We start from the raw sequence: 20,038 nt of genomic DNA on the forward strand, positions 1-20,038 counted from the left end.
TCCTAAATTTATATCCATGTGACATATTTACCTCAATATTTAGGATAAATGTGTCATATGATTATAAGTTTGGGATTTTTTGTGTCATAAAAAAATAATTTGGGCTAAATGTGTCACATTGATATAAGTTTGGGATTTTTTATGTCATAAAAAAATGTTTGGGATAAATATGTCACATGTATATAAGTTTGGGATTTTTCAAGTCACGAGAAAAAGTTTAGAGTAAATGTGTCACAATGAGTATAGTTTAAGGTTTTTTGTGGTGTTTTCTTTTTTTTTAAATAAAAGTTTGAAGTGTCATTTTTGTTTTAATAAAAAGCATGGCCAAATGATATTTTCGTCTTTTACCATTTTAATTTTTAATTTTAATTTTTTTTTTGCCTTTTCTTTCCCCTTCCCCAACGATTGACAACCCCCAAATGAGGGCGACTCATGGCAAGGCAATCCTCGCTTGACGTCGGCCTAGGAGAGTGTTGCCCGTCAACGGCATGGGCGGCCCTTGCCCGAGGCTAGTGTTGGCTAGGGAAGGGGAAAGAAAAAAAAAAAAAGGAAAGTAAGGGACAAAATTGAAGAAAAAAGAAATTTAAAATGATAAAAGACGAGAATGCCCATCGGTCGGGTCATTTTTTGAAATAAAGGAGGCACTTCATGCCTTTCTTTTAAATATATTTTATGTCTAAGCTTTTATTTGAAAATTGGGAAAATTTCGTTTAAGGGAAGTGTTCTCGATTTTTCAAATAAGGGTAAATAGACGTTGTTTTAAATAAGGGCTGGTGGTTTTTTATTTCAAAAAGGGGTTTTAGTCATTTTCTTTTTAAACTTTTTCTTTTTTTTTTTCTTTTATTTCTAGCTACGTGGGGCCACCGGCGAGGGCGAGCGGCCTCCGGCAGCAGGGCGGCTCTCGCCGCTCGCCTCGCCGCTCGGCGAGGTCGAGCGCCCTTAGCTCACCCAAGGGTGGCCAACGGGGCAGATTTGCCTAACGCCTTTGCATCGTGATGCTCGCCCACGGCCGGGCCGCCATGTCCGAGGCCTTCAGAGTGTTAGAGCCTCACTTGGGAGCACAAAGTAGATCGTCGCACGAGCTCGTCCTCGTTGGTTAGGCGATGAACTCCTCGCAAGGAGTTGCATGAAGCCGAAGAAGAAGGATGGGGAATTTGAAATTTTTGTGAGGAGGCCCGCTAATGGGTGGCCTCCACCGTGGTGGCGATGACCGGGAGGGGCCTCTCGTGTGGCTTTTTTTTTTAATTAGAAAAAGGAAAATTAGAGAAAAATGAATAAAAATTTAAAATAAAATGACGAAAATCCCTTCGCGCCTTTTTGAAATATTATAACTTTGCCCTTTTAACATCTATCATTTTAGATCATTATTTGGGAAAATCATTTGACTTTATTTGAGAAAAAAGAGTTCTTTTTGGATTTTTCCCTTGAAATTTTTTCAAAAAAATAAAAATAACTACCGATGGGAATAAAATTCTTTTTGTTAAGACTCAATTGATATTCGACCCAAAAAATAATAATAATAGGACTTAATTGATAATGATTATAAATGAGGAAAGCACAGCGGGGTGCTCATCGTTAAACGTAATCCTTCCAATTTAACCTTTAGAAGTCATGAAAAAGATGGAAAATCCGGAGAAGTAACATGTGCGACCGTGCGTGTTCAGTTGCAGTCGCGAAGTAACATTTCCAGTTTCGAGCTTTCGCTTCTGCATCGACCGATAGATGTAACAACTCGCCACGCCTTGCATTGCATCTCCCTCCCAGATCCGCCATGGATCGGCTGCTCAAAGCGGCGAGATCATCCGGTTCTCTCAACCTATCGAATCGCTCGCTCAAGTGAGTTTCGCACCGCTCCACCCATCGATTCTTCGTCCATCAATTGTAGGTGTTCCCACTGGGCCACTCCGCAATCGATCGATGACAGATCGATTTCTCGATCCGTGGCTCAGTAATTTTCGTGTGTCTACGAATGCGAATGATAATGTTCTGAGTCGGCACTAGCGTTACGGATGCATTTGTAGTTACTTGTTTTTCTCGTGATCCGGTTTATTTGAACTGCGAATGGCAACGAAGGTTGACAATTAATTAAGATAAGCTAAGTGGGACTTCAGCTAATCTGCTCCGACAGAGAAAAGCACTGTCTCTGTCCTAGCATTTCTTCCCAGAGAACTATTCCTCCGACCATTAGCAATTGCACGGGAGAAGTTCGCAATTCTGCTTCTAATTTTCAAATTAATGCTGTACGACCTGTATTTTTGTTTTTCCATGCATTTCTTGCCATTGACGGGTGTAATATTTCCAACCCAGGTTAGAAGCAGAACAGCCCCCGACTCTTCTTTGAAGTCCCAACCAAGAATGTTTTTACCAATATCTCCTCTCTTAATGCTGTAACGTTTTGAAATGTTTGGCTGTGCTGTTTTTGGGGACACAATGGAACTGGTGGACATTGTCTCAAGCTTTGTGTTCGGTACCAAGTTAGTGGGATAAACTGGCTGAAACTATGGTTTAGTTCCTAGTTCAGTTCTGCTCATTTTTTTGCCGGTGATTCTTTACTTTCAGCTGGCTTTGTTGTGCATGCTAAACGCCATTTGTTTCTCTGTCATTTTGAACCTCGGACTATGGCATCATTACCTCCTACGTGGAATCATGAAATGAATCATTTTGTCAATAATGTCTATGGGGAAGAAAAAATTTAAGACTGAATATGGGGGAACAGAGCAGATGGACTATAGACAGCTTTGCACCTTCTGCTTTATCTTTCCTGTCACTTTGAATAAATCTCAATGCTACATGATGGATTTACACTTAAGAGCTCATCGGTTGATATTATCTGCTCCTAGAGACGTGCCCGATGAGGTTTACCAAAGTTTGGACGCGGTTGGTGATGGCGAAAAGTGGTGGGAGGTAGTAAATATTCCTCTTCAGATTTTCTTCTTTTTCATCTTTCAGACTTTGCTTTCTATGTAATATCTGGTTTCGCTTTTATTGCATCTCGATAGTATATTTCTGTAGGCTGTGGAGCTACAAAAGCTTATTCTGGCTCATAATAACATTGAAATTCTGAAAGAAGATTTGAGAAACCTATCCCTGCTGACTGTGCTGAATGTGAGCCATAATAAACTCACCCAGCTTCCAGCTGCTATAGGAGAGTAAGTTTTCCAATTCTCTTCGGATCTCAATTGATTTTCCTATTTTAAGTGCTCATTTTATTGTTGTGAGCGTCATCTTTTTCAGGCTTCCGATGCTTAAGTCATTAGATGTCTCCTACAACTCTCTTACTGGTTTACCCGATGAGATTGGATCCGCAACTTCTCTTGTCAAGTAGGTTGCCACATCTTCTTTATCTTTTGACGATCTTGCTACTCCTCCTCAGATCACATGTACTTTCATTGTGGAAGAGCTACTCATCCTGGATAGTATTCCAATTTCGAATTGCTCATGGAAGAATTGCCTGCTTGGATCAATAACTTGTTTTTTCCTCTTTCTGTTTCACTTATAGCTTTCAAAGGAAAATTCCTCTGAGACCATTATTTAGAACCAGTAGCTTAATTCTGCACTTTAGAGAGATATGACTTGTAGTGGATCCTGTTAATTCTGTTTAATGGTAATACACAACAAGACACTTCTGCTGTATATTGGTGCGGTCATGCTATTTAAATTTGACCGTAATCTTTCACCTCTCCTCTACATGGAAAGTGATTACTGAATATTACCATCCAACAAAACGTAAGACTAGCATATGTGATATCAACGATTATGGGGCTAGGGTATACACAGAGTGACAGAACATTAGCATTCAACACTAATTTCATGTGCTAGCAATGATGGTTCTTCGTCTTGTTTATCAGAAGGTGTCTGCACATGTTTTGTTTGGCCACAAGCAGGTAATATTGAAGTTTTTTGTTTTCCTGTTAACCTTTTACAGGTTTGATTGCTCATACAATCAATTGAAGGATATACCTATCTCTCTCGGTAGATGTTTGGCCCTTTCAGAATTTAAGGTAACTTTTGACCATCTTGATTGATTTATGACGACTCGCCACTGAGTTATGTAATTTTCAAGTTAAATGATGGCAGCTCACCCTTTAAGGTCAACTGAACAGTACATAGTAAATTTTACTAATTTATGACCTTTGCATCATTTGTCAGTAGATCAGCAAGAGAACTGCCACTTGTCTTTTTAAGTCTGAATAAAGAATAGTCCTTGATATGCTTAACAATAGGAAATTCTCACCGTGCAAACTTTGCCTGTACCAATGTTTATGCAGCTAATCATTAGAACAAATGTCCTGACTTATCTCTGCCTAAGAGCTGATAATATTCATTCCGATTTTTTATGTGATTATGATTTCACAGCTGAAAATTGAAATGAGTTTATGCCTTCTATATATAAACAGTCTCCTTTCCCTATAATGTAACTTTTGGACTTGTATTCTGTACCTTCTCCAGGCATCAAATAATACCATCATCAGCTTACCCGAAGATCTTGCAAACTGTTCCAAACTAACCAAGGTAGAAGTGGAGGTACGTTACTAGTTCCTTTAGTTACTCGACTGGTTTACCTTTTAGCTTTATGTTAGTGCTCAAATCTCTCATGCTAATTTTGCCAGGGAAACAAGTTGACAGTTCTCTCCGGCCATATGTTTGCATCGTGGACCATGCTCACAGAGCTCAACGTAGGCAAGTATATTCTCTTCTAGTCTTCTTTTGCACTTGATAATTGACTTCTCTCTTGTTTGTTGTAGCGAGAAATTTGCTCAATGCTATACCAGAGAACCTGGGAAGCCTTTCCCATCTCATTCGCCTGGACCTTCATCAAAACCGTGAGTAAATCAAGCCCCAGATTCCTTTCTGAATCTTAACTTTCCAGCATCATACTTCATTCCGGTCGTTGATACATCATGATGTGTTTCTGCAGGAATTTCTTCAATACCACAGTCAATCAGGGGCTGCTCTTCCCTGGCAGAGTTATATATGGGGTGATGTCTTTTTCCTGTGCTAAGATAGTTCTGATTTTAGATTTGTGAGTTTTAATGTTGAACTTCAACGCTTGACTTCTTCTTACAGGAATAACTCTCTGCATTCATTGCCATCAGAAATGGGGGAACTTTCTAAATTAGGCACCTTAGATCTGCGTGGAAATCAGGTATGTGAAGTTCATTTTGTTTTCCCTTTTTACCTACTTATTTGGAAAGGTTTTGTTGACCCTAGCATCTGGCCACATATGCATTTTCTTTCAGGCTTTTCTTTCTTTTTTCCTGGCTTTTGATTTCCTTTTGAGATTAATAGATGTTGGATGGGTTGATAATTTGTCCCTATTTATTCAGTTGAAAGATTTTCCTGTGGAGGCATGCAAGCTGCACCTTTCAGTCCTGGATCTATCCAATAACTCGTTAACTGGACTGCCCCCAGAAATTGGTAAGCTCATCTATATATATAATGGTTCTGATCTGAAGATGGTTAACAATCCTACCTTTCTTTTCCTGTTCAATTCAGTTAACCAGTTAAATTAACTTTAGATGTTGTGCAGTGTAAGTGGGGAATAAAATATAGTCTTTCCCCAGCATTTGGCTCGATGGCACAACCATTTCTTCCAAATATATGTTAAAAAGTGGCCTACAAGATACTTGCACTTGGATTTTTGTTTTGTTTGGAGTTTAATCTTAAACAAGATGACAAAGGTAAATTCGTATCCCGTTTGTAATTAGGGCAATGTAAGCCCCAGGGATAAACATCAAACAATTTGTGGCACCCTAGAATTTAGAGAAGATAAAATCAAGCTGTTTTCCCTGTCAGTAAGCATAATTTAAAGAATAAAGGAATCAATACTGCATTTGAGACATTACTGAATTCTTTGCTTCTCTAGCATCTAAGTGATAGACTAATGTCACTCTTTAACTTTGCTCTGAGGTTCAGTGGAAGAAGGTAATCATCTTGTCATGTGAGATAAAAGGCTTGGTATTTGTGGATTCATGAAGGAAGAAGTCATATGAAAGAGCGGGTCGTGATTATTTTATGTCTAGTTGACTCTGCAGTGTGTCTGTGTTTTATTATGCATATTAAAAGATGAACACCATGGAGTACATTTGTCTCTCTCAAGTCCCGCATGTAGGAAATGAACTCTTTTCTTAATCATGTAGGAAAGATGACTACTCTGCGGAAACTTTTGCTTACTGGGAATCCTCTGCGAACTCTTAGAAGGTTTGTAAGTTAATGTGCTGAAGATTTGATGTTTCATGAATTCACTCATACGACATGTTCCATTTTCAGCTCGTTGGTTAATGGACCTACACCTGCCTTATTGAGGTATCTTCGAAGTAGGCTTTCTGAAAGCGAAGGTAAATGAATCTGAGCATCATGCTTGCACTATTTCATTATCTCATCTCTTTTTAGATCTTTAGTGCTTCCATTATCAGTAGGATTTCATGACTTTGTTATTTGCAAAATTTTGCACTCCTTATTTTTTTTTCTTTTGCCAATGATTTTGTCTGTTCAATTGCTGTTATGTCATCTCTTTGTGTAGATTCTGAAGCTGCTACAACAAAAGACAATGTCATCTCAATGGCTGCTCGACTATCTGTCAGTTCAAAGGTACATTTCTTATGCAATCTCCAGATAAGTTGTAGTATAGGACAAATAAACCTGCCCTTGTAAAATAATGTTATTGGTGAATGCTTCATTTCGTGTGTGAAAAACTACAGAGCCCGATAATTCACCATATGAACAAGAATGGGTAATAAAGGAGAAAAAACTGATACGTCCCCTTTTGTAGTCATGCTATTTTCTAGTAATTTAAAGCTGGTCCAGTGGGTCAAAACGCCATGGCTTAGTCTCTCTCCTAATGTTGAAATAAATGCATTTGGTTGGAGATAAATATGGATAGAAGGTGATAACCCCAGCTTTTTTTTTTTTTTTTTTTTGTGGCCAGCAACCACAATCCTGTGGTTTTTTCTTTTTTGGTCAAAACCACAATCCTTTGGTCGGGTCACTTAATTTTGTGAACTTGTATTGTAATGTGATGCTACAAATTTTAGAGGAGGTTCATAAGAAGGCATGCACACGAATGCACATTCAGTTTCAGCCCTTGGTTTTAGACTACATGTAGAGATATTACCCACCCCAGCCATTAATGGAGTTGAATTACCTTTTATGACTTTCAGGAACTCTCTTTAGACGGAATGGGTTTAAGTGCGGTGCCATCAGAAGTTTGGGAAGCAGGTGATCTAGTCAAAATCAGTCTTTCTAAGAATTCCATCCAAGAGCTTCCCTCTCAGCTTTCTTTGTGTGCTTCCTTGCAGGTAATTCGCTTCTCTTCTCGCCTTCTTCCATTTTTCGTCTATGTTAAAGTAGAAGAATGGAGAACAATTAGTATATTTTGTTATCTGGCCAGGTTCCACAGGCATAGCATCCTCCTCATTTCATCCTTTTAATTTTCACTCCTTACTTTGTTTCATCTAAAGGTTCACAAAATATTTCTTATCCATTGAGAAATATGTATTTTGTCCTGGTTTTGTATAACATGGAATTTGCAATTAGGGCCTATGTGGAATCTAATTATAGAATGGTTAACTTTATGGAAATGTGTGATCTGGGGACATGGCTGAACAGAGTAAATAGAATTGTTGCACCAGCTTTCTGACTGTCCTATGTCCCTATGTACGTGTCAAAGTTATATGTGTTTCCCCTTAAATCTGAATTATGCTTTCAACGAATAACCACACTTCCTCCCCTTGTTGTGAGGGAGGGAAGCCTATTGTAGCTGGGTTTTTCCGTTCATAGGTAATATTTTTATGGATTTCCAATAGCAATACAGTTTTGATTGCGATAAGGTCCATGGGTCTGCTGCAGATAATTTTTCAGCTTAGATATATATGCTGCTCCTTATGTTCTATTTTTTATGCCTGAAAGCTGGTCTCTATTTGTCTGAATGTGCAGACTTTGATATTATCCAGGAATAAAATGAAAGAGTGGCCTGGTGAAATTCTAAAACCACTTACAAATCTTTCTTGCTTGAAGCTGGATTATAATTGCCTCGGTCAGGTAATCCCGATTGTTTTCTACTTCAGTGAATTTGATGAGAATCAAGTACATGATGAAAAACTTTGTTTTCTGGCTATTTCTTCCTTTGGTTTGCATAAAACTAAGCTCTCTTAGGGAAAACAAGGAAAAGATAGAATGCAAATGTTGCTTTGCACTAACCAATGCATTGTCATTGATTATTTGATTATGATATTGATGCTTTGATGTGTTTGCTACTGACCGATCCTTTGAATTTCTCAGTGGCCTATGAATATTAAGTCCAATGCTTTCTGGTTTAACCTTTGAAAGATAAATACTCATCTAGAAATTAACAAAGTAAAGCATCCTCTTGAGTTTGCTCTTGGATTTAAAGACTTATGGACTTGTTCATGAGGTGTTCCGGAGAGTTTTTTGAACCTTGTAACAGGAAGTTTAAGTTAGTTAATATGGAGCAATTACTGGTGCAAACATGATAGTTATTTTCCTACATTCAGTTAGTTGACTCGGTGATTGCCATGTGGGTGTCGCTTGTGTTTCACTCATTTTTTAGAACTGTAACTATTGTCCCTAAGTGTTAATAATTGTTTGAATTATGACTATTGATTCCATTTTTCTTTTGTTGCCTGTTCCATGCATTTGAATCATCCTTATGTGATTGCCATGTGGGTGTCGCTTGGGTTTCACTCATTTTTTAGAACTGTAACTATTGTCCCTAAGTGTTAATTATTGTATGAATTTTGACTATTGATTCCATTTTTCTTTTGTTGCCTGTTCCATGCATTTGAATCATCCTTATGTGACTGCCCTGCCATTGGTGACTACAGATTCCGCCTGATGGATTTCAAGCTGTAAGCATGCTTCAGATTTTGGATTTAAGTGGTAATGCTGCTTCATTGCCAAGAAATCCAGCATTTTCGTGCTTGCGACAATTGCAGGAACTATACATAAGGTAACAAAAAGTCACAGTATGTTCTTGTACATATGTTTGTATTTTGTGCAATTTTTCATCTTTATTAGGCATGATGTCCTGATGCATTTGCAAAATTATATTTTGACTACTTAGACAGATGCAGCTTCAAGAATTTCCCATTAGATATATTGAGCTTGGAGCAGTTGAAAATCCTTGACTTGAGCCAAAATTCCCTTCAAGTTATTCCAGAGGTAGGTCTCTCTCTCTCTCTCCTCTCTCTCTCTCTGTGCCCAGACTATGCTTACTAGTCAGTATATTACCATGCACATGTTCCTGTTTATGATGCAGTTCGTCTTATCGCGGTATTAGAATATTTTCTGTTTTGCATGCCTTTTCCATTTGATTAACAACATTGTATGTTTCTTTTTCATTATAACATACAGGAGATTGGGACTCTGACAACTCTTACAGAGCTTGATCTCTCCAACAACAATATACCATCACTTCCTCCTCAGCTAGTAAGTTTTTTTCTATAAAGACTAAGCTCTGACTGATATGTGGTTGCACTTTGTTACTTTTGCTTGCATTTATATGTCCATTTGAGACAATATAAACCTCAGGAACTTTGAGAGCTCTTTTGACCTTGTCAGGGTTGTGCTTGTTCATCTGATATGCATTGCCTTGACCCACTGCCAGTCTAAATACATTAGTATATCTCTCTGTGTTTGTGGTAGAGTAGGTTATAATGGAAGGTATTCTCAATAGAAAGTTCCTTGATCAGGGATTACTCGAAACCAGCTTGCAGGCCTTAAGACTTGAGGGAAATCCATTGAGAAGGTACGCTGTACTTTTTCATTTTCTTTGGTCAAGTACTTGGGTTTTTGACTATCAAGAATGTCTTTTTGGTTTTACTTCTCCAAGTATGCTGGCTTGAGATGAATCTCATTTTCTATTCATACATTGGGATCAGAGTCTTTGATTTAACTCCAGAAACTGCCTCTTTAAAGGGATTAAGGGTTTTGGAAAAAAGAGAGAGAGAAGAGAGATTAATGGTGCATTTGTTTTACTCAAAAACTTCATGATAAAGAGAAATATTTTCCATGGAAATCGTTCTCAAGAAAAATCATTAGTTCTCATTTTTTTGGTGGTTTAGGGAAAGTAAATTCCTTCCTACCAGAAAGAGAAGTTGTTGTACGTGTACCCCAATCTAAGCTAGTTTTTTTCGGTCCATGAAAAAACAACTTCCGTAAATCGACTAGTTTTTTGTCATCCAAACACCGGAAAGTTGGCGAACAATTTTCCGTAAATAATTTTCCTTCAAACAAAAGTGGGCTGATTTTAGGTCACAGTATTGTGTTAACAAAATACTTGTACTGGTAAGAATTGGAACAAGAGCGGGCTGTGGGCCTGGGTGGCACAAAAACATCTCTTCATGTTCCAGCCTAGCATATTGAAATGGAATGTCATGCACACGAACTGCAACCCATTCAAATCCCCGCATTGCTGCAACATCACTTGCATGCCATTCTTCTTGTAAGTTTTTTTTTTTGGTTCCCTGTAAATGCAAACTCCATGTTTTTCACATTAGAACTGTATCGGTTTTCTTCAATATTTGTACTGTCAAATTAACAGCAAAAGGTGGGTGTCCACATTTATAGTTTAAGAGTAATCTAGTCTTCACTTGTACAGTATTCGAAGGGCAATTCTTGATAAAGGAACTAAAGCCGTTTTGACGTACTTGAAGGACAAGATCCCAGGCTGATGATCTGCTTCTTCCACTGTATACAGTTTGTAAACAACTTTCTTGATGAGATGAAAGTGAACTGCCATCTGTCTTGGGAGCTTGATGTTGGAGGCCTATAATTCTATGCAAGCTACTTGCACCACGTGTAGTTTGAACATAGTCTCCTATATCACTTTCTAGTCTTGATTTCTTCCTGGAGCTCTATGATGCTTGTTGCACTTCCATGTCAATGTTTTTGGTGCATTTTTTGAACGAACAACTTGTATTAAAGGACATCACCATCTTGTCCTCAGCAACTCAGAAAGTCATTAAATGTTCAAGGATCTCCCTATGAATTGGTTTAAATATGCACCATTATGGAGGTCCGCGACCTGAAATGGCTTAATGGTTGATAGTTCTATTTTAAGCCATCATCACTGATCCCGCAATTTCTGGTGGAGGTTGATGAATACTTATGAAGAGCTTGAAGGTAGGGTCGGACTTTCCATCTGTCAATTCTTCCTCATTTAGTTTATTAAAGCATCTTCGAAGGGTTGCATTGTGAATATACATGCCAAGATGACGGAAGTTACGAATTTACCAGGACTAACAATTTTCCCGTTCGTACTTTTAGGTTGATCAGCGCTGTCAAAATTGAATGCATTATAAAGGATTGTCGTTATTGTTGTCATTTACGAATTTCCCTTTCACGTCCCGTCAGAATTGAACCCCCACGCTCATTTGATATACTAAAAGGAAAACTGAGGAACTATAGAAACTTTTCTATAAATTATTTACTTTCGAAGTATTTTCCAAAAATTTCCTGTTTTCCCAAAATAAGTAGAGCTTAAATGGGTTAAAGTTGAAAACATTTGCGGATTCGGGGCTGCGCTGACTTTTAGTAATAATTATGACCCGGCCACGTTTCAAATGGCAGGTCTTCTCTTGACCTTGTCGGTTTATTGCACCTGTTCTTTTCTATGCATAATGAAGACCGGCAAATTGTTAAATGACTAGTAATAGTAAATTTGCCATTCCTACTTCGAGCTTGACCACCCTTGTCGAAACCGAAAGCATTAGAAAGAGCACGTTGTTTTGAGCATTTAAGGATTTACAGAATCCAGTGCGAGGGTCATAAAACCATCTTCTTGAGCTGGAAACCCTGCAATTCCTTGAAGATGAATCAAAGCATCTCCCAGGATAAACACTTTCGGAGGCGAGTCTCCGATCAACCCTTTTTAATTGGCTTGCCATTTTCTAAATCTGTCGTATGAAAATCCTGCCGCGCTGGGCTGATGTGGGATCGCTGCCTATGCACATCTTGAAGCCTTCAGCGTTAGGCTAACTGGCCGAAAAGCAAGCTGTCACAGCAAAAATCAGGACATTACCGAGCAATTCTTTAGGTTTGGTCTGTCCATTAGGCTTCATGTTGAAGCCCTTTGGCCACTTTAATAGCATTCAACTTTGACCGGTCTAGCCAACAGCCGAGTTTCCTCAACACATTGTACTCGCGCATCGTGTTAATAAAGATTAGAATAGCTCTTCTATTACCTGGAGGCTACCTGGAATGGAATCCACCATCGTCCAATAAATAACCGGGTTGATTAAGAAGTCGCTCGCCACTACTTGGCGTGACCATTGGGAAATGTTGAAGCTTCCGCTAAACTTTTCTTGATTTTACTTTTCCCCGGCCTATTAAAGGATTTGTGAGCTACGCAACTCTGTTGAAATTGTTGATTTTGGAAACGAAAGGCTCTTTCAAGAGCGCTTGAATTGGAATTCATTACAGACCAAAGCATATGATTTGCTCTCTCTGAACAGATCCGGATATCCCCTTCGTCAAAAATCCACAAGGGAAAAAAATAATTGCTATTTAGTCAAAAGTGGTAAGCATTTTCGTTCTCCTTTTCCCATCCCAGGACGTAACACCGCCTTGTTCTGTTTTATGGATATAACATAGTATACGTCGGTGACTCGAGGTTTAGGATATAGACGCCGGTGTATGCCGGTGACTCGAGGATTACCACAAGTAACACGAACCGCTCCGGTGCCAAAGAATCTCGGACATCTCCGCCAAAAGGCTAGAACGGAAAGGGCTGAATAATCGAGTAAAATGTCAAACCAAAGCCTAGAAGAGACACACACATGAAAGAGAGATTCTTAATTCCTTCAGACCCAAAAATAACTCCCCCTCCCCCATTTATTTATGAACAAGACAACAACGGACGAGCACATGCACATGACACAATCTCAAACAGAACCGTCATCGATGATGTAAACAAGAAAACCTCAAGACAATCTGGGACAAAGAAAGATAACCCAAAATCCAATATCATATGACCAAAAGATTAGAAGGGTTTCTTTAGAAAAGGGAAATCAACATAATCAAATCATTTAGCCACAGACCCTCCTCATGATCTTGATCAAACAAAGGAAAATACGAAAGCTTCCTTAGCTTTTTTTTTTTTTTTTTTTTGGGGGGTCTTCCCATCCTCCCATCCCACAATTTCAGCATTCTGTTCTGACCCGGTCAATAATATCCATAACAATCCATAATAACCAAAAGTAAAAAAAGGAAAAGGAAAGAAAGACCCTCTACTCCAAATTCTCCAAAAGTTCACTGAAAACTTCCAACATGCTAGAGAATGTGACGATTCCCACCAAGCTACAATCGTCCTCAATGACCCACACATAGTTCACCCGGTATGCTATGGCTTGAATCATCACGGCCATCAATGAACTCTTTGGGTGACAAACTATTGCCTCTGACCTCCTCACCATCCTAGCTGAGTAACTGTGAGATCTGCTGTACTTCCCTGATCTTGCCAATTTAGTGCTCGGGGATGAGAAACTCTCCTCGTCCGACGAGGAGGAGGAGGAGGACGTCGTCGACGAATTACTTGGCGCCGACGATATCGCGAACTCTTCCAACATTCCTTTCCAATTCCTCTCCTCTAAACGCTCTTTCACCACCCGGACGAGATCTTCCGGCGGGCCGCCGCAGTCGATGTAGGCCATGAGGTCGCCGCAGGAGAGCGTCGCCACGGCCGCTGCGGCCGTCTCCTCGCAGCAGGCGAGCGTGCAAGGAGAGATCTCGCCGATCAAGATCCCTTCCCCGTCCACCACGGCTACCGAGGTTTGCTCGACGAGAGAGCGAGAGATGGCCTCGACCGCCGCCGAAGCAGGGGAATGGTAGTCAACCGCGAGGACTTGGGCGTTTATGAGGCCGAGAGTGTCGATGGACCGCGCAGGGATGGGAGAGAATATGCCGATGGAGTTGAGGAGGAACCTGATCACATCTTCTTGAGCTAGCCAGCAGAATTCCTGCCCTTTGTGAATTGTGATGGGTCCTGTTGAGGAAGATAGTTTTTGGTGCTGTTTCCTTCTTGGGGACCTAGTTTGAATTGGCACGACTAGATTTTGAGCTCCTTGCAGAAGGAGATCGATCGCTTCCACCAGTCTGAAGATTTTCATAACGGAGAGATTTAATAACTCCAAATTGTAACGGGAGGGTATAATCCTCATATCAGAGAAGGATAATAACAATTTGAACTTGTGGCACAAGACCCTGAATTTGATTCATGCAATGGAAAAAGCAGAACGAACGTGAAACTGAAAGCCAAACAAAAACATCAGATTCCTCACCTCGATGAAGGCTCGACATGCACGACTTGGCCGGGGATCTTCGGCAAAAGAGCAGAGACGGGCGCTTTCAACGCCTCCGAAGGAGACGAGAGGTTGTCTTCGCTGGAGAGGTAGCAGATGACGTCCACCATGCACAGCTTCCCCACGCAGCGGCACTCTCCTCCCTCTCCTCCTTCATGCGACGGCACCGTCGTGCCGGAGCGGTGGTCGCAGCTCCAGACGCTGAGGAAGCTGTCCTCGGAGTTCCTCAGGGCGAACAGGGCGTCGCCGACGGTGGCGGCGACGGAGAGCGACCTCAGAGCGGGCTTGCCGAGGCAGAGGTCGCTGACTCTGTGACTGAACAACCCAGCTGCCATGCAAAATACGATCTTTGCGTGGCGGGGAGAGAGGGAGAGGTGGCGGTGTGGCGGCGACGGCGACGGCGGCGTTGGTGGATGGAGGAGGAGGAGGAGGAGTTGGAGTGGTGATGGAAGGAGGAGGTTAAGATATATAGAGGAGCGACGTTGCGAGGGAGACCTGGTCGTCGGGAAAGGGTACGACATAAGGTATCAAAACCTGTGGGCCCTCTTTGTATCCTGCTAAACTATTTACATGTATTTATACGTATTTTTTTCCTCTTGGCAATTCTTGGTTGGTCAAAAATGGTATAAAATTGGGTCTTGTCTTCGAGTGACGGAAAATATTATCTAAAAAGTCTTTAAATCTACCGTAGACGCAGTTAATTTGATCATGAGCTTTCTAATTTGGCTATTATAATTCTAAATCTTTTGATAATTTGCTAACATATTTTATTTAGCAAAAAAAAAATAGATTGAAATAATAGCTGGCCTGGATAAAATAAATTTAAGACTTTTTTGCACAATTTTTCCCGCCTTTAGCGACCTAAAAAAGAAGGCAGATTAAATAACCTGTGGCCGTAGAAGTACTAGTATGGACGTGGTGAATACGTCAGCTCTTTTGACCTGTCTAATTAATTAATCATAACTCAATTGCAATGCATTGCAACCATTGTGATAGGCTGACAGCCCAAACAAAAAGACGACAAAATTAAAAGAAAAGAACTGCGACTGTCTCTGGTCAGTGTAAATAGTTTTGACTAATGTAGTTGTTTTAGGTGAAAAGAGCACGTGGATTAATGTCGGAATATTTAGGTAAAAAAAAACAAAAAACAAGCATGTGGAAGGTTACAAACCGTGATTAGTGACAATAATCAATGTGGTAATTAAGATTCCGTCAAGCTTACACATCAAACAGGGCCACACACGCGTTTCACGTTCGAAGTGCATTGAACCCAAAAGAACAAAAAGAGAGTCAACATATTTGACCCTTGCGGCTCAAAATAATTAATGTCTTAACGATTCATTAACCATCTGAGTTCGACCGTAGGACTAGTTGAGAATAAGGAAGCGGAAGAGAGAATTGCTGAATTTCTCTCTAGATTTCGATGTGTATTGAACAAGAATACAAAAGATAACATATCAATCAAGATATACGCCAATCTTGAGAGATACAAAAAATAACGGAATTATCAAAATATCTCTAACATTAAGATTTAATTAGTCTAAGGTTGGCGAGTCTGATGGCGATATCGGCTTCTTGAAACGACAAACGAAAGGTTGAGAATCCGATGGAAAACAACAAACGGCCGATGCGGCTAGCTTGCGAAGTCAGAATTGAGTAACGCAACCTATACGGCTGGCGTCGTAGCATCAATCGACCTATACGATTGGCTTGGAAAAATAGTTACCAAGTAGTAATGTAGCACGTGCGGCCGGCGTTAAAAAGAAAAGTTACTTTCATGAAAAAGGCTTGACAGGTTGACTCGGCCGATGCGGTTGGCGTCGAAACCCGACCATCATAGAACGAACTCTCTAAGAACTTCCTCACTCGAGACTTGTGCGTGCAGAATGAACACCGCTAAGCTGCGAGATGGATTTTGGTTCACCGGTCGCTATCATTCCGCAATGCGTCGATAGCGGACTCTAATTCCATGGCAATGTTTATTGACAGTGGGCATTATCTTATCACGACATGTCTTTAGTATCCGATGATCATAACCTCTCCTATCCAATCCGCTCGTCTCAAGAAGACATCAAAACACACGTTAGAATCAACCACCACGTTCGCGGCGTCTCTCCAGAACAAAATGACTATCACGTTGGCAAAATCTTTCGCGAGGGACCACGTGTGAACACGGCTTTGACGCCGAGGTGGAGGCTTTAATTCTTACATTACAATCACCATCTGACCGCACGTTGCTCCAATCTCTCTGAACATATGTCAGGGCCAGCTGTTTCATCTCCTTGTTTAATTACGTCTAGCGAAAAAGATCCATTTACAACTGGCGAAAAAAATCTCCCCTCCCCCCTGCATAATTGCACCACATGCCTAAGTTGACTGTAATATTAAAGGCTGCACCAATGCACAGCGACAATGATCCTGCCAGTTTCTACTCCTAACTTGGAATAAGCAAAGCCGATTGCGAAACCCATCTGTATGGAAACTACGCTCCGTATCGCTTTTATTATAAGCCGGAAAAATATGATGCCGATGCAAGCTCATATGTATATTCAAGCCAAACACGGAAAGCATGAGCACATTGATAGCCGCGATTAACACCCTTACGCAGCTATCCAATATAATCACGTTTAGGTACACAAATTACAGATTTATAAAGTTAAAGCATTGACGTACCTTGTTTGGGATTCATCGTTCTTGATGCGAAATTTGCGACGAACCCCTTTTATGAGACGACCCCTCACGCATCACTTCTGACGACTTTGATGTAAGGTTATGTGGACATTATAATTTCAAGAAGGGACTTGAGCTATATTTATAGAGATTGAAATCTTATCCCCACATTATAGATAAAGCTTATCTCGACCCATATTATCCAGTCTCATATCCAACTTGAATTAGGAAATCTTTTATCTATTTTATTAGACCAATTAATATTTACAATAATAATTAATAAAGCCCACGTTGAATATTAAAAATATATTCTAACACACATTTTGTGGAAAAGCCGAATGTTAGGGATTGCGCTCATGACCTGTGATCGAAGAAGATCCATGGGATGGCTTTCGACATCTTTGGATATTGTAATGAAAGGGCTTTGCGTGCGCAGGTCGCCTGTTAACCGCCGAGATATGGTTCATGCCTTTTATGGACGGGAAGGTACGAGAGTCGCGCTTCTATTAATATTTGGAGCTCGGGCCTATGAGTAGGTACTGTTGATATGTAATTTCATTCTCTTGTGATTGAAAGTTGTAATAGAGGGATAACATATGCTAATTATAGCGGAATCTTCTGCTAAATGTAGCCCTAAATTAAGGTGAATCAAGATGAACCTCGTGTATTGATTTCTCTTTCTCTGTCTTTACTTTTTATTTTATTCTATTTGCGCACCTAATCCTGACGTCAACGAATCCCACCGCTTTTATCTTTGCCGTCATCTCAAAGACTCGAACCCCTTCCACCGATTGATATGAGATGAGAAGAGCATCTTACTACATCTTTCCGTCACTTTGCTTTCTGGGTAAAAAGGGAGTTGGCCGGTAGAGTAAACCACGCCAGCCGTGCACATCCCTTTCTCTGATGTTTCCTTCAGGGATCTGAACCACGAGAAAAGAACCATGCTTAAACAAAGGAGAGAAGGAGAAGCGTTAAGGTCCGACGAAATTAAGATTAAATGGACATGTGGTGGGCCTGTCAGTAGCATCCAGAAGCTCACGGGTGTTGATTGAAGACGATGGATCACAAAGAAGCAAGAGAACCACGTATTCTTAACTTCTCTAAATTGCCGGTTACCACTAAAAAGTCACTGACTTTGCTTAGAAAAGCTAGTGGTGGAGCAACTAGGACAAGAGGGTCCGATAATATGCTGGTAAATGGTAATAAAGTAGCCCGAGCGGGTTAGAGAGAGAGAGAGAGAGAGAGAGAGTCTCGTCTGGGCTCAGATTACACTGGTTCGATTTTTGAAAGCTTGGCTTTGACATAGCAAACCTAAATGGTGGCAGTGGGGAAGAAGATGCCTCCCACGACACCCACTTATCACCCCTTCCGGCCTTCCGTCGACAGCTTTCACATGTTGGCCCCAGATTAAATTTGACAGCTTTCGTAAGTTGGGAAGTTTTGATACAACTCTTCTTGACCGGCAGCCCGAATTGGGTACCGACGTCGAGAAACGTCTGTCGCAAAAAAAGTCGGATCAATACGCGTAAACTGGTGGATCGCGGAAAACGCACCAACGAGCGATGCTGTGTCAATCAAGACCGAGCATGATTTATGGACTCCCAAAGAAAATGGAGGACACTGCTGTTTCTGGAATTTGTGTCCTTTGTCATTTTATCTTTTTGGGTTTACTGTACTGGCCTCCGTCACATGGATAAAAGAAGAAAGAAGGAAAAGGATTTATGATGCAGGTCAAGGGGGTCCACCACGTGCAAGTGCAACTGACCATAATTTCGACGGGGACAAATATCTGTACGGACTCTTGATCTAAGCGATGCCCCCACGGTGGGGGCCCCACCACCCTATTCGAAGTCACAATCAGAAAAAAAAAGTATTTAAAAAAAATCATAAACTTATTATATAAATAATAATCTGATCATAACCATTTCAATTGAACTTATATCAATACCAATTCAGTTCATTCGGTCAATTTTGATCTGTAATCACCGACAAGAATATTGAACATCTTACGTGATATGATTAGCACTAACGTGGTTAAGGTATGCATTTCATGAGGACAATTAAGTAGTGGTATGCATAAATTGCAAGTGGAAAACACGCCTCAATGATCCCTCTATGTAATTCCTCGTGAGAGGTTCGCAACCTATCATTTTGCTTCTTAAAGGAAACACCTACTCATTTCAACTCATTCATTTTCCTTTTGTCGCACTCTTTAGAATAGAAAGTCGAACCAGAAAGTTTTAAGCTAATATATAGATGGAATGTGCATGTAAAGCATAATCAAGTCCAGTAGTCGCGAGATAATACTTCATCATATACTATTAATTAGCTATCATTAACGAAAAATCATCGATCGATTTGGAGACACTAAATTATAGTATGTTAAGTGTTGGAATCAATAAATTAGAATTAATTAATGCGCCCATAATGGGCTAAAACCGAATGGCGATTATCGGAGGGAGGTTACCAGTGGTTATCAAAGGCAGTTATCTTCCATTTCGAATAAAAGATAAGTTGGAGGAAGGGAACTATGTCTGTTCCACACAGTCAGTTTTTCCCTCTCCAGGAATGCTCTCTCAAGAACAAAGCTTCCAAGACTCCGTTGCACGAGTTCGGATGACAGATTCTTGCAAGGCCGTACGTCGAAGGCTCTTACTCTATGGACAGCGAGTACGTTTTCTCGTGTGATTGTACTCCAATTGATGATACAAGTTAGTGATCATTGGACATGTTAGAGTACGGTTTTTCGCACATTCATCATATTAGAATAGGAATTCGTTTCCATCATTAAGTTTCGGCCTTTCTGTTTGCTTCTTTGTGTCTTGTTATCTCATGTTCCAAAGTGGACACATGCCGCCTCCAAAAATCGTCAAAGGCCATGAAAGCCGATTATTTGCCAATCACATAGGAAGTGACTAGCAAATTATTTTCAACTAATCCAGCTTTCGGGCAAACAAAAGCCTTTTCCTGCTTAAGCAGATTTTGAAGACCTGCAATCTTCTGTCGGATTAGAGCTAAATGAGCAAAAATATTCAGTCATCACAGGC

At 40.3% G+C, this 20,038-nt stretch overlaps 2 protein-coding genes and 1 long non-coding RNA gene across 7 annotated transcripts in view; 1 reads left to right on the forward strand and 2 right to left on the reverse strand.

The window, feature by feature from the left end:
* Window positions 1–1,598: 1,598 nt before the first annotated feature.
* LOC115754770 (plant intracellular Ras-group-related LRR protein 6) lies at window positions 1,599–11,218 on the forward strand. 4 transcript variants are annotated; one of them, XM_048273972.1, is made up of 21 exons: window positions 1,599–1,836; window positions 2,841–2,904; window positions 3,013–3,149; window positions 3,235–3,321; window positions 3,926–4,001; window positions 4,450–4,524; window positions 4,611–4,680; window positions 4,746–4,823; window positions 4,919–4,979; window positions 5,068–5,146; window positions 5,328–5,418; window positions 6,141–6,201; window positions 6,271–6,338; window positions 6,524–6,591; window positions 7,161–7,298; window positions 7,936–8,040; window positions 8,844–8,968; window positions 9,087–9,180; window positions 9,373–9,447; window positions 9,711–9,766; window positions 10,674–11,218. In XM_048273972.1, the coding sequence occupies exons 1-21, from the start codon at window positions 1,772–1,774 to the stop codon at window positions 10,735–10,737; spliced, it is 1,737 nt and encodes a 578-aa protein (XP_048129929.1). In that variant the 5' UTR covers window positions 1,599–1,771; the 3' UTR covers window positions 10,738–11,218. The 4 variants fall into 4 exon arrangements, 2 of the variants coding, with proteins under 2 accessions (XP_048129929.1, XP_048129928.1); XR_007197376.1 differs by lacking the exon at window positions 10,674–11,218 and adding an exon at window positions 10,619–10,669 and having other exon boundaries at window positions 1,600–1,836; window positions 9,695–9,766; XM_048273971.1 differs by having other exon boundaries at window positions 1,602–1,836; window positions 10,619–11,218.
* LOC125313776 overlaps window positions 10,297–20,038 on the reverse strand; it is a 28,006-nt gene continuing 18,264 nt past the window's right edge. Inside the window, exon 3 of the long non-coding RNA XR_007197378.1 lies at window positions 10,297–10,497. This is a non-coding gene — a long non-coding RNA (uncharacterized LOC125313776). The remainder of the gene's footprint in view (window positions 10,498–20,038) is intronic.
* LOC115754773 (CBS domain-containing protein CBSX5) lies at window positions 12,822–18,234 on the reverse strand. Of its 2 annotated transcripts, none has more exons than XM_048273974.1 (3): window positions 18,219–18,234; window positions 14,298–14,683; window positions 12,822–14,112 (listed from the first exon to the last, which is right to left on the reverse strand). In XM_048273974.1, the coding sequence occupies exons 2-3, from the start codon at window positions 14,651–14,653 to the stop codon at window positions 13,248–13,250; spliced, it is 1,221 nt and encodes a 406-aa protein (XP_048129931.1). In that variant the 5' UTR covers window positions 14,654–14,683; window positions 18,219–18,234; the 3' UTR covers window positions 12,822–13,247. The 2 variants fall into 2 exon arrangements, with proteins under 2 accessions (XP_048129931.1, XP_030549794.2); XM_030693934.2 differs by lacking the exon at window positions 18,219–18,234 and having other exon boundaries at window positions 12,822–13,166; window positions 13,227–14,112; window positions 14,298–14,653.

This window comes from Rhodamnia argentea, chromosome 2, assembly GCF_020921035.1.
Source record: "Rhodamnia argentea isolate NSW1041297 chromosome 2, ASM2092103v1, whole genome shotgun sequence".
NCBI classification, from domain to species: domain Eukaryota; kingdom Viridiplantae; phylum Streptophyta; class Magnoliopsida; order Myrtales; family Myrtaceae; genus Rhodamnia; species Rhodamnia argentea.

Excerpts from the sequence above, each read along its gene's own strand:
- LOC115754773 (XM_048273974.1), bottom strand. The coding sequence starts at position 14,653 with ATGGCAGCTGGGTTGTTCAGTCACAGAGTCAGCGACCTCTGCCTCGGC. Across the intron at positions 14,113-14,297 it reads CATGTCGAGCCTTCATCGAG|ACTGGTGGAAGCGATCGATC; the intron begins GTGAGGAATCTG and ends GAAAATCTTCAG.
- LOC115754770 (XM_048273971.1), top strand. The coding sequence starts at position 1,772 with ATGGATCGGCTGCTCAAAGCGGCGAGATCATCCGGTTCTCTCAACCTA. Across the intron at positions 4,681-4,745 it reads GCTCACAGAGCTCAACGTAG|CGAGAAATTTGCTCAATGCT; the intron begins GCAAGTATATTC and ends TGTTTGTTGTAG. Across the intron at positions 9,448-9,710 it reads CATCACTTCCTCCTCAGCTA|GGATTACTCGAAACCAGCTT; the intron begins GTAAGTTTTTTT and ends TTCCTTGATCAG.